Consider the following 13,428-nt stretch of genomic DNA (forward strand, 5'->3'; position numbering starts at 1 on the left):
TGTGTTGAATACTGTGTGTAAGGGAAACTTCTGTAGCAATGGAGAGTCAGGACTCAGAGAGACACGAGGAGAGTTGGAGTTTTGATGTCAAACACTGATGGTTTATTTGGAGCTTCGGCCGGAGAATTCACATCACAAATCCAAGAGCCAGAGGTTCTGACTTCACGGTAGAGATGCCACGTCAAATCTGAAGAACTCTACCCCAGACCCATGTATTTAGCTAGTTCAGAGAGAATAATCAACATTGTGCATAACAGGATAGAATCATAACACCTCTATCAGCTGACGCCAACAGGCAGGAACAGGGAGACAAAACACTGAGAGCACAGCAGCCAAGGTTAAAGGTGCGTGTGCTCAGACAGGACAGTATGAACTGATAAACTGGGTCAAAGTTATGGACATTGGAAAATATTTCCCCAACACTGTGAACATGTTTATTAAAGTATGTGGTGCACCGCAGTAGTCCTGAAAGTAAAGAGGCAATCATATGGTGGATCCCAAAATGTTAAGAAGTCTCAGATGGAGTAGAGTCTGATCTGCTCCTCCATGTCCACATCTGAAACCTCCCCAAACGTCTCCTGGTTGTCTTTCAGCAGCTTGAAGATGGCGGCCAGCTGCTCTCGTTGCACCCTGAAGTGTATCAGAGAATAATATATAGTTGGGAAAAAACCAAGAAAAAAGTCGACAAACTGTGGAACTTTTATCAGGTGGAATTCATAACGACAAACAAAACCCATTCTGTAAATGTACATTAAGAAAGCAGCGAAAGAACACTGAAACCAGTTCTGCCAAGTGTCAATATTGATAAAAGTAACTACGCTCTTCTAGTAAGTAGTAAGCTGCAGGAATTCGTCATTTCTATAGTGGGTTAGAAGCCTGAAACAATGTCTGTGGTTTACCCACGATTTTCAGGCTTTTTTCCATGCCACAAAACATGTAAGCAAATAACGTACTCACGCTGTTTTTGGTGCTATTTTTTGTCTTCAAAAATATGGTTGTGAGCAACTGAGTGAATGAGTCGTTGGGGACATTAAACGTCATCTGGCCGCACACCAGTCCCCAAACTCATTGCTATTGCATTAAAGAATAATTTGTGAAGATTACCTTTTTTAATGAAATATGTATCAAGTATCATTAACTTTTTATTTTCTGAAATAATACAAAATCCAATGGAAAATAACCTTGGACTTTTTCGGAGGGAAGGGCAATCAATGCAAACTTTTGGGGTGACATATACAAACATTTCTTCCCTGTAGCACTCGGATGCTAATAAATACTGTAAAGACGAAAAATATGTTGAATGTCAAGAGATAAACTATAAATACACATATACAAGGAAAAACCAAATAAATACATAACACAGTAGAGAATTTAAAGGATTATATTGCAGAACAACGCAGCGTATTTGTTAACTGATGGACGTTTTACAGACCAAAACATTTTTTGTGAAATGAATCAAAACAGTTGGTTGCATGAATCATCCTCTTTACTCTTACAATACTACGGAAAGACAAGGGAAACACAACGGGAACAGACATGCCAAAGGGTGAATACTGGTAGAAGTTGCATCAGAAACCCTGCTATCTGCTGTTTGCCAAGTAGAGGAAGCCATCATGACTTCATCCAATGTTTGTTAAAGGTTTGAAACCTTGAGTTAGACATTACATTGAGAGCTACGGTCATTTTCTTCAGACAATCAGATTTCCTTTTGGCACCAGTGCGCCCCCCGCTGGCAGGTGGCCTGCTACAAGATCTAACACTAAGCATTGTCAACTTACACCTGTGGATTGTAGTCATTACATTTGACCAACCATCAAGCTGAATATGCAAAGTATATTATATATATATATATATATATATATATATATATATATATTAGTAAATTTAATGTACAGTACTGCTGCTACAACTAAATTCCCCCAGCTCTCTGTTATCTTGACGTCACATTTTCGAAATATACTGTATGACTCATAAGCGTCAAATTAAATGTCCTTTTATCTTTTCTTTATCAGAAGTTATCTCATTTATTGTCACTTACTCAAAATGATGAAGCACATTGCATTAAATAGGAGCCTTTACTTTGAACTCTTGTAATAAAGTTAGATGTAGAAAGTACATGTAATGGGATAACATAACTAGGTGTTAGGTAAATCTAGAAAAAAGCTTTTTTTCTCTTTTCGTGAGATATTTTGTGGTCTTTAACATGTAATAAACCAACTTTATCAAAGGCTATCCCTCAAATTTCCCCGTCACTCTCACTATTCCAGTGTGACACAATCACTTTAGAGGCGGTTTCCGTGTCAGCCCGAGTCCCAGTGCTGCGTTACACCGAGTCCTCCTTGTGGCAGAACAGAGGAGAGTCCTGAGAGGATTAACTAACACTTCTCTGTGAGTGGACGACTGGAGACACAATCAACACCTGCTGTCACAGCTGTCAATCACACGTCTAATGTGGCACAACGGGGCAGTGGGAGTAGGGGTGTGTATCGGTCGCTTCATGGCCATCTGAAGTAAAGAGCTGATGAGGCCAAAATCACTTCTGAGGTTAAGAAATAGTAGTTTTCAAATAATGGCCAGAAAGTGACTCCTCTGAGATAAACGGGTGAAAATAATAATACTTTACCACATAACTGCTCCTTTTTCAGGCCTACAGACAGTTACAGACTGTGGTGGAGTGTATCCTGTAATGATAAGAGCAACATTTTGTATCCTACGTGTCCTTGTTTGTTGTGCTTTCTTCACAGTCTTGTGTCATTCATCCTTCAGCTAATGCCTGGCAGAGACTCAATCAGGCCTTACTCAGTCTAGCCTGAACAGGAAAACTAACACAGCAGCTAAACAGGGAGCGAACAGCAACAACACACAGACAGCGTAGGGGAGATTAGAAGGAGAAAGACTCTGAACAGGGTGGGAAATGTATATGGCTCTGTTTCCTTAAACTGCAATTAATGTTTATTCCTGGTTAATACATTGCTAACTGTGCCAATAGGTTTAGGTTTTGAATACTACCCACCAAAAAAAAGCTGGATTTGTTTTGGTATTTTACTGTGTTATAACGAGGCGAAGTAGGATATGTTTTCTGTCTGATTGTAGGATTAGGGAAAAACTAGTGAACCCATTTTCATTAAATTTATAAGAGGGTTTTAACAGGGGCAATTCGTAAAAAAAATATGTAAACATAGCGAGGCAGGTCATTATATCTGTTACAAGCCATAAGTAAGAAGAACTTTTGGGTTGCCAGGTTGTGGAAAATCCTGCTTTAATTCATCAGGGATGCTCCCCAATTAATTGTTCTTAAACTCATATAAAGAGAACCATTACCTGAAAACCGGTACTCATATTGTTCCTTTTCACTGACCTCTGCTCCTCCTCCAGCTCCTCTGACGACATCATCTTCTCCAAGTGATGGGATCGCGCCTTTCCAGGGACGTACTTCAAGGAATCGTTTATCTCCTCTTTATCTGATGAAACAGATCATCCTTGATAAGAAATCTTACACCAAACATTTATTTTGAAATAAATAGTTGCATATATTTGAAAATGTATCTCACCATCTATCCCCGGGCTCTCTGTGGCTCCTTCAGTCTGAGGGATTGAGAAAGCACACTTTAGGAGTTGCTTTTCAGAGAGCCCAATGTATGACCTACGACACGACGAGGCCTCGGACGACCAGTCCACCTCTAAGCTCTGGTGTCTACACCCAGAACTGGGCACGGACAGGCTGGTTGTGGAGTGGTGCTTAACTGGTGTTGCCACTTCTTTTGTGAGAGGGTGAGGATGTGCCTCCTCCTGTCAAATAATTAAGGGGTAAAGAGAGGGGCATTTTTTTCTCCCTTAAACTTTATCAATTCATGTTGTCTTAGGTAGCCCCGGATTAGAAACTGGTGTACAGATATTGAACTCCAAACAAATACCTCCTTGTGTTACCTGTATTTCTCACCTCTCCTGGATGCTGATCTGGCCTACACTTGGCGCAGGTTAGCTTTTCATACCTTTCTCCCTTTGGTGCCGATTTGACCTCTTTACATGCAGACATCCAGTTTAAAAAAACAGGCCAGTGAGGGTCTTGAACATTGCCGATATGTGTGGAGGAGGCTCTATTGCCATATTTCTATTAGTGAAACTAACATGTATCAAAAGAATAAAGTTGTGTTGCCCTTTTCTTATTATTGATACCAATGTATGCTAAAAGACACAAAAATACTGTCATGGTCAGTCCGTGTTGCCCTCAACATCCCACGTTTATTTTGTGGGATGTTTTCTACTAGAAATATCCCAATAGTTTACTTTTAAAGTAATTTGCTTTGGTACAATTTTAAATATTTACTTGAGTTTTCCATTATATTTTAATTAACATTGTTATGCTTCCGTTTACAAGCCCATTTTTTCTATTATTGAATAATAAGTTGATTATTTCCCTGATTGATAAAACAATATTTACTCTAAATTATAATTAAATTAGTTTCTCTTAACGAAATGTGAACTCTTCAAATGTCTTCTTTATTTAACTAACTTTATTTTTGCGGTAGAATTTCAGAAAAATATCATCGGCTAATAAAATGTAAAGAAAAGTAAACTACCCACCAGTCTATATTAGCCTCATAGACTTGCTACAATGTTAAGATGTTGCCAACAAATTAATGAATCAGTAATATTAATCCAATAATAATAAAGCAAACGTAACTATTAATTGTTCTAATCTAACCCACCTGAAGCAACATTTCAAAGGAACAGCTACATATACATTACTTGTGTATTTCCATACTTCCACCAGTGTACTTTTTACTCCACTAAATGCAAAATATTATAAAAAATAATCCTTTAAAGTAAACGTATTTCATGTATCCTATCTTGCCTTTTACTTTTATAGGTGATACATTATTACGTTACACTTTAGTGAATTCAATTTATAATGCAGCTAAGGAGTGTTTTTCTATGGTAACATTGCTGTTTTCTTTTTTTTTAAAGCTTTGGGTGCTTCTTCCACCTCTGACTTGACGTGCAAACTGTACTTGAGTGGGAGGTGAAGTCAGTAAAACCGATTATGCAATAGAAAACAAACAATCACAGCTTTCTCATAACGGTATTGGACTACAGATGACTTACTGAAAGCACAGACTTCACTACATCCCAGTGATCATGCGAGCTGGCGCTGATCTCACACCAGTCGTCCGCCGCCTTCTTCTTCTTCTTCTTCTTGTCCGGCAGATGGCCGTTCTGCTGCGGCCCCGCTTCATCTAATCCTCTGGCTGCACTGTGTCCGAAATAACTTGCAAAGTCGGCGCTAGGCGATGAGCCGCTAAATAAAGACGTAGCGACCACAATAGCGAGCAGCGTGAAGATAACAGCGGATATTACAAAAGTTAGATCCATTTCTGTGGCGCCTGGTGGTGTTAACAGGCCTGTGTTGTGACCGTCTACCCCGCTTTCTGTTCACCTGAGTCGGCCGCATTCAATTACAGTCGGCCATCCCGCTGCTTGTATTAATCCTTCCCAGACATCAACGTTAACGAGCAGCGTTTATGGGATATGTTACAATCTCCTCTCGGAGCAGGACGTCACATCCTTCGGCCCCGCCCCCACGTCAGCAGAGTGCCCTAGCTTTATTACCCCGCTCCGCCCCCACCCACCACGTCCAGGTGCAACGTGCCCGGCTCCTCTTCTGCCGGTAATCGCCTCAGAGGTGAGTACTGCACACCGGGAGATGGTGATGGTTTGTGACAGCACCAGGCTGATGGAGTCAGGCTCGGTTTACAGTCTGCACCAGGGATTAATCGACACCTTCAAACTACATTACCCCCAGAGTAATCTACAGTCATAATGGTTGAAACCAATATAATATTGCATATTCCGATTTGTATTTTAAAACAATTTATTGTACATGTTCCTTTTATTGAATTCATTAAATAACAGTAAACATATCCCACATTAACTTATCCTGGTGCTCAATTCTTGTTGAAATACACGGCTTCTACAATCAAGTTCAGTTTAAATATCTTTACATCCAAAAAATGTGCTTGGAATAATTAGTTAATTATTAAATCTATATACTTTCTTCTTAAATCATTTATAAAATGTAATCTACTCCTACGAAAAATGTGTGATTAAAACTACAAAAGCTTAGAACACTTTTCCCCCAAACAGTAGCCACTGTGGCCGTATTAGAACTATGAGACAAGGACAAATGTTATTATAGTGTGACAGTAGCACAATTGGAAAAGCCACATTAATGCAAAGTTTAACAGAGAACAATAATTTCATTGCCAATGCAAACCATTCTGATAGTTGTGCGTATGACAAATAAATACTTGAAACTTGATTTGGAACGACAGATGTTTATTGACATTCACCTAAAGCAATTACAAGACGTTTGAGGTTCAGAGGAATGAAATACACAAATAATTTCTTTAAGCAGCCTGGACTGCCCATTAAACCCTTCACTAGGAGTCACACTGGATTCAATTAAAAAAAGCAAGCAAAACTTTTTATTAACAGTGGATAAACCACAGAGGAGAGGGGGAATAGAGAGAAAAGGAAGGAGAGAATCTGTACAGCGGGGGGGGGGGGGGGGGCGAGGGAGAGAGATTACAAGACAGGAGAGGATAGATGATCTGCCACACTTGTGAGCTTACAAACCGGCAAACAGCAGCGGAGGGTCGAGCCCCGGAACAGCGCCGGGCACTCAGCACCGCAACACGCCACACCATGTCACCACCGCACTGCACCGCATCTTAACAGCTAACCAGCATTACTCAACTGCTACACAACTGCGCCTAGTGCACAAAAGATACACAAGAAAGAGGGTTAGAGTCATAGGAAAGCAACTTTAACCAGACAGAAAATAGAGATTTGACAGAAAATAAAAACATGTAGTCTGCGGGATAAGCAAATTAAAATATTAAGTGCCTTTGATGTTTTGCCTTTTTCACTGTACAGGAAAAAAAAAATCTCCATAAGAGTGGTAAAACAGATGTAAAAGCTCTGAACATTCAACATTACACCCTGCAAATAAAACGTTCATATTCATTTAGAAAGATTATTAAACAAGGGGTTAAATTAAAGGAAATGTAAGTTCATAAAAAAAGTGCAAGGGTAATCAAAATGCAATAAACCCAATTTAAATCAGCAAGAGAAGAACTTATTTTAAATCCCTTTCAAATTGCTCAACTTCGCAAACAATGATCACATCAATGTTACAAAATTGTTTTTGTAAATAAAGTCAAATCATTTTAGACCAAGCTCCAATAACCTTTCAGTCTGCTTTCAGTGGTAATAGTGGAGTCCACTTGCTCAATGTGAGACTCTTCCTGATGTCCTCAGCAAAGGCTCAGTCATCTGAGATCTGCAAAGAAAGACAAAACAGAATTAGGAAATGCCCAAAATAGGCTTTTTTATTTCTAAAAACTCCTGAAGCTGACCTAGACATTTAAGCACAGTGCTTGTCTGATCTGCTCACAATAACATTAATCATAGTGCATTTCCCCCCTGGGCATCTTCATGTATACCCAACATTTCTAGTAACTTTCACATTTGTTTACACACCTTACCCGGCCCCCCTTTACAATAGTACTAGCTCTAACAAGTCTTACACCCGGGCGAATTGGAAAAACAAACCTCGGGGGTCCGTTCCCTTTGTGAGGCGGACGAGCCCACAGGAACAGGTGGGCACTGACTGCTCAGTGCATCTGCCTGTGATCCCCGCCAACGTACCTCACCACACCACCTCACACACCAACTGACAGCCCGAACCACTGCCATGACGACCTGCTCCATAGCAACCACCGTTGCCTCGGTGACCTGCTCCTTAGCAACTGCCATAGCTCTCAGCAATCAGGCAGATCACACACTAACTGCTCTCACACTGCCACACCCCCATCTCCTCCTCCTCTCTTTGCAAACAGGACTCCGCAGCTTGGAGGAAAGAATTCCACATTTAGGTGAACGTTTTTGAGTGAAGCACCCCACGTCCCTCCCATACAGCCCATTTTGAAATATAGGTTACACTAGGTCCAATCAACCCAAATCTCCTGTTGTCTGTGGGTGCATAGATTGGCAATGCAAAGTACAGCACACACAGAACTAGGACAACATCAGTCCCAATCTTATTTTTACCATTTTGAAAAAATGATTCTGACGACTTTGTTGCTTTTGTGCAAATGCATGACATGTAGCACCAAGACTGCAGAATAATAACCTAACTGATGACAAATAGCCATTTTAGGAATACTATTTGAAGCAAATCATATATTTCACCCTTCCCCCTGAATACCGTCATGCTGTGTCCAAGACTGGATTAAATCTCTGCTCCGTTGTCCTCTGGAGATTTTGGCCTACTCTTGGATTTGGAGCGGGACTTTGATTTGGACCCTCTGTTTGAAGACGGGGTTCGACTCCTTGACCTAGAAGACCGGGACTTTGAGGGAGATTTTGTCTTGCTTCGTCTTGGGGTCCTGGACTTGCACTTAGACTTGGACCTTGACCTGGAGTCGGAGTGAGACCTGGAGCGGCTGTAGTGGTGGCGGCTCCTGGAGCGGGATCGGCTCCAGCTCCTGGAGCGGCTGCGGCTACGTCTGCGACGTCGAGGGCTGGCTGAACGACTGGGAATATAGAGAGAAGAACAAACCAAAATAAGATGGAAACTGACAAGACTTATTGTCAGAGAAAAAGAACATTCAAAATCAGGATAATCGTGAATATCCTCACACCAAGTCTTACACAATTTTGCTGTTTTAAAGTGTATTTTAGTTATGCAGGAGGTGCTCCTATATGTAATGCAATGTTTAGTATTTGTATTCCATTTTTAGGTTTTAAAGTCTATTTTGAAGATAATCTGAATAATTTCGTCAATGGCAGAATCTTAGTCAGTATAATATTGTCCCATGCCTACAAAATCAAGGATTGATGATGAATGACTCCTAATACTTGCAGATTACTAGATATTAAAACAATGGTTAGATGCAGACTTACTATATTATATCCACAGCAACTATATGTAAAGCTACAACAAAGAATAGTAACTACATAATGATAAATTAACTGTCCTGTTAAACTGAAAGGGTTGCTTCAACTTGAGAAACACTACAGACATGGAAAACAAGCTGAAGATGACAAGGTTTATGTTTTGCACAATTTTGACCCCCTCCTATAGCAACAATACACCACAGCTAAAACTAGTATCCACAACAGTATTTACCTCCTGCGTCCGCCGTACCCTCCTCCGGATCTGCGCGGCGGAGCCCCTCTCCGGCTGTGCATGGAGTCCGGGGGTCTCCCGTAGCGGGCCATCTGCACCCGGAGCTCCCGCCCGTCCAGCAGCGCGCCGTCCATAGCATCCATTGCGTCCTCGGCGTCGCGCTTGTCAAGGAATCGCACGAAGGCGAACCCGCGGCTCTCCTTAGTGTACCTGTCCCGGGGGATGTAAACATCTCCCACACGGCCGTATTTCTCAAAAACTCGGCGCAGAGTCTCCGGTGAAGTACGGTACGTCAGGTTGTCCACTTTGAGGGAGGTCATCCCCTCAACGTCTGGCGGCGCCCTTCCGTAGCTCATTGTGTTTGTCTCCAGTCAACACAGCAGCCCAGTCCAACCCGTTAGGCCCAACCGTAATCTCCAATTTGTGTAATTATTGCAGATTTGTTTTTATGACACTGGCTGTCGTCTCTGCCGCACTGGTTTCACCTGAAATGGCGGCAATAAAGCTTCCTTTTCCTCTTTCATTCTTGCGCCCGTGTTGGCCTCTTCTGATTGGCTGCTCGACTTCTGCCACCTCTCCCGCAGCACTGCCCTCTGTCGACAGGGAGTAGCTTTAAACGATAATATTGGACAAACTGCTGTCTTTGTTCTCTTTAGTTTCATTTATATAAGCTAGTTGTCATGAGTTAATAGTGTTTTTTTTGTAGTTTATCAAGGCCGGACAGTGTTGCTGTGAATCCAGGGTCGCTGTCTTAGAGTTTGGTTCCTGTGGCACTGTTTGTTGCGGTACAAAAAAAGGTTTATATCACAGCAACAACCTTTCCCGTTTTGTACGCTAAATTGAATTGTGTACTGCCAATTTCCACCCATGTTTAGAGGGTAATGTGGTTTTTGCTCGGTGTGTATACCATAGTCCCGTCCTCTCTGCACTGCAGTCAGCACTACTCGCACATTTGGCGTAGGAAGGTCACGTTACAAAGTGGGTCGGCACTATCTGCTGCTGCTGGAGAGAGGAGGACTGCGCAAAAACCACGGCCCGGATTTGTGCCTGCCTTACGTCATGGGAAGCCTCGGACCTCACTGACAGGATCCAACAACGAGAGGCACCGGGGATGATGTGTGACCAACAAACAGCGGGCCGGGAGATGTCGACGAGCACACGGCTGTTTTGAGCCATACACTCGCCCGTAGAGTAAAAACCAGTCACGGAGAATTATCGCTCTGATTGCGGCTTTCCATGAGAGTGCCTCTCCGCTGTTAAAGGGACAACTACGGCTGTTTTCTACCTCAAAAACGAGCTGGTGACCGGGGAAGGATAAGCAGCTGGATAACTAATCCCCCAGGACTGTCACACTCACGGCGGGGTTTGGACCCGATAGGAATGGACATGCATGCAGGGCAGCACAGACTGGATTAAACGATAGGGAATAAAAGAGACGCCGCGAACAAAGTGTACCCGAAGAAGTGTTATGCCAGTTAATCCGTGTGGTCTTTATTTGACTGGAAATGGGAGCTTTAATAAGCAGACAAAACATAGGCGTGGAAGAACTGGACATTCCGTCCAGTTCGGTATACCGTTATCCACCGAAATCTGGTAAGTCACCGAGCAGGTCACACTGACTGCGGGTCACTGTAACATGCTTTAAAGCTCAATTTCGTGTTTCAAACGCATGGAAGGGAGATGAAAGTAGAGATCAACATCAGAACCATCACCCTCTTACCTAGCTGCAGGCCTGCAGAGCATTCAAGCCTGAGGAGCTACCTGTGGAGAGGGGAGAGGACCAATAACTAATTTTTCTGAGCTTTCTTTCAACTTAATTTCCCATTTACATATTCAAATTGCACACTGCCTTTGTCTCATGTTTATTCATAACGTTTTATGTAATTTTAATGTATTTCTGGCACTGCAGCATTGCTGAATTGTCCATGGAGCATCTCATTTATGGCCATTGGCTTTTGTGGTGCATTTATGAGCTGGACCTCTGATCATGCCTATCTCAGTCTGTGTTAAAATAATTCATTAATGATGGACCCCAAGAGGAGGAACATGACAATACCTACATCATCATTAGCAGCAGAGCTTTTAGTTTAAAAGAAAGGGCTACAACTAATGTTTTTCTTTCTGTGTACTTTAATGTGCACGTCATCCTTTTTACAAAATATAATGCTGTCAAACTAGAGAAAACTGTTGTTGAGTTGAGTTTTCACAGTGGTCCAAAAGAGTAACAAAGCCCAAGATATGTAATGTTTATTTTTATAAAACCGTGGAAAAGCAAAAACAATGGAGGTTTGGAAATATAGATTTATATATTTAATAATTAATAAAAAAGATTAGATTTTAATGGTAATGTGGATTGATAAATTGTTGTTTGACTTAAAGATTGACTACTGTAGCGAATTCAGTACTTATTTAAACCCACATTGTAGTAGATCCTTAAACCAGGTATCAACTGTCATCATTTTTGTTACATTTCAGCACATTCCTTGAATAAATAACTTAATTTTTAGTCAGTAAAACTTTAGAAAATAGTGGAAAAATTCGACCATGAAGACATACTCCAGTTGTTTGTTTTGTCTATGTTCAGTTTGATCATTTTAGGCTTCTCATTTGGAAATCAGAAAGGAAGCTGGACACGTTTTGGAATTGACATTTTCTGTCAGTTGATGATGAGCTCGACTCATCATCTCAACATCTACAAGAGTCTTTGTTACAATAACTGTTTTAGATGTTGAGATGAGACTTTTTAAAGTGCTTCAAATGTTAATGTGGAGGCAACATTTTTAGGTTTTGGCACATGTATCAAAACATTTCAAACTATACCAAACATGACCCTCATCTACCGGTTCACCTGACTCACAAGCTGTCCTCTCAACCCTAAACTGACCTCTTGTGTTTTGAATCTGTGTTGTTATTGTTCCTTGATGTGACATTTTCTGATTGCAGCGCCTTGTTCTGCTCCCCACCAGGGTTTAGCAGTAATCCAATATTACCACCATAAAATCTCATTGTGAAGAAATAATGTTATTGCTTTCCCACTCTATTGTAAGCAAAGACATAAAGTAAATGAAAATCTCTCACACATTTCGACCTGGAACCAAATTAGGGAACAGCAATTGTGATGTGTTGGGCTTTGTGATCACAATAATATCTTAGATCTATAGTGATATTATGTGTTGGAGAAAGGAGGGAATGGAAGGAAAACTGTTGACTTGTGGCTACCATTAAAGCCTCTTTTGTCACATAATTTAGCTGATTTGTCACAGGCTCTTTGATTGTGTGATGTAACAATCCTAGTTGCAGCCGTGTGGTAATGATGGTGGAAGGGAAGGAAAGAAGCTGGTGGCGATGGCTGCTGGTGAAACCGATCTGTCAGCCACAGTTCCTGTTTCTGGGATCTGGTGGCAAATCCTCAGCCAAGCTCGCTTCTCCCACCTACTGTTAATAATAATAAGGTGATGAAGAGTGGGAGCCAGAGCCCATTGTGGCTTTTTTTAGTTGACGAGTTGTTGTGTTGTGGATTTTTTTCTACAGTGTGAATGTTTTCAATGTCAGAGCATCCAAACCCGCCCTCCTCTCTAGCATTAAAGAGACAATTCAACATAAAATCCAAATTTCATATGTATTATATCGCTATTTTATCAGACTAGATTGTTTTGGTGTGAGCTGCCTAGTGTTAAAGTTAATATCAACAGACCTTGTTGTTATCAGAGTCATGTAGGCACTTTGTAGCTCTGTGGATAATCTTGAGTTACTGGGTCATCATTTCTGTAAATGGACAATGACTGTACAGTTTTTCAAATGTAATTTTCGCACTTTGAGCAGATCAGCCAGTTCCATTATATTCCAGGGAGTAAGACATCTCTGAGACCAATATCTCCACTACTCACGCAAAAACAATCTTGATTCATAAATAGCTATACAAAAAGGGGCAAATATATATTTTACTTTCGAGTTAATTGTCACCTTTTAATAAGAGGGAAAGATGCCAGTATTTAGGTCCTCCCAGCAGCAGATACATGACTTGCCTGTCCAGCATGTATTTAAAGACTGCAAACCACCATTAAAGTCTTATGATATTAGCTCACCCTGTGATTAAAAGGTAAAACGTCTATTTAGTTTTGTTGTCCACGACCCAAAGTCTTGGTAAACAGGTGGAAAAACTGCAATAGACCCAATAACAACTCAGCTTCTGTGAGAATGCCCTCACAGACCATTAGATCAGTACGGAGCCCTGG

At 41.2% G+C, this 13,428-nt stretch overlaps 3 protein-coding genes across 11 annotated transcripts in view; 1 reads left to right on the forward strand and 2 right to left on the reverse strand.

Moving 5' to 3' along the window:
* Nucleotides 1-79: 79 nt before the first annotated feature.
* LOC307023959 (uncharacterized protein) lies at nucleotides 80-5,564 on the reverse strand. Its single transcript, XM_079657668.1, has 4 exons — nucleotides 5,107-5,564; nucleotides 3,552-3,789; nucleotides 3,359-3,461; nucleotides 80-630 (listed from the first exon to the last, which is right to left on the reverse strand). Exons 1-4 carry the CDS (start codon nucleotides 5,371-5,373, stop codon nucleotides 516-518), a joined length of 723 nt encoding a protein of 240 aa, XP_079513794.1. The 5' UTR covers nucleotides 5,374-5,564; the 3' UTR covers nucleotides 80-515.
* Nucleotides 5,565-6,319: 755 nt separating this feature from the next.
* Nucleotides 6,320-9,692, reverse strand: srsf2a (serine and arginine rich splicing factor 2a). Of its 3 annotated transcripts, XR_013803923.1 has the most exons (4): nucleotides 9,194-9,692; nucleotides 8,270-8,597; nucleotides 7,250-7,342; nucleotides 6,320-6,773 (listed from the first exon to the last, which is right to left on the reverse strand). XR_013803923.1 is itself a non-coding variant. In XM_079658859.1 (3 exons), exons 1-2 carry the CDS (start codon nucleotides 9,547-9,549, stop codon nucleotides 8,294-8,296), a joined length of 660 nt encoding a protein of 219 aa, XP_079514985.1. In that variant the 5' UTR covers nucleotides 9,550-9,692; the 3' UTR covers nucleotides 6,320-7,342; nucleotides 8,270-8,293. The 3 variants fall into 3 exon arrangements, 1 of the variants encoding a protein (XP_079514985.1); XR_013803924.1 differs by having other exon boundaries at nucleotides 7,250-8,597; XM_079658859.1 differs by having other exon boundaries at nucleotides 6,320-7,342.
* A 465-nt stretch (nucleotides 9,693-10,157) lies between these two features.
* The window catches only part of rnf157 (ring finger protein 157), a 33,527-nt gene continuing 30,256 nt past the window's right edge, over nucleotides 10,158-13,428 (forward strand). For 2 of the 7 annotated variants that reach the window (XM_079658846.1, XM_079658850.1), the window contains exon 1: nucleotides 10,159-10,786. In XM_079658846.1, coding sequence (XP_079514972.1) covers nucleotides 10,699-10,786 — 88 coding nt within the window. In that variant the 5' untranslated portion in view covers nucleotides 10,159-10,698. Of the gene's footprint in view, nucleotides 10,787-12,495; nucleotides 12,646-13,428 lie in introns of those variants that run through there. The other 5 variants (XM_079658847.1, XM_079658844.1, XM_079658849.1 and 2 more) reach the window with 5 other exon arrangements.

This window comes from Notothenia rossii (genome assembly GCF_949606895.1).
Source record: "Notothenia rossii genome assembly, chromosome: 11".
NCBI lineage: Eukaryota > Metazoa > Chordata > Actinopteri > Perciformes > Nototheniidae > Notothenia > Notothenia rossii.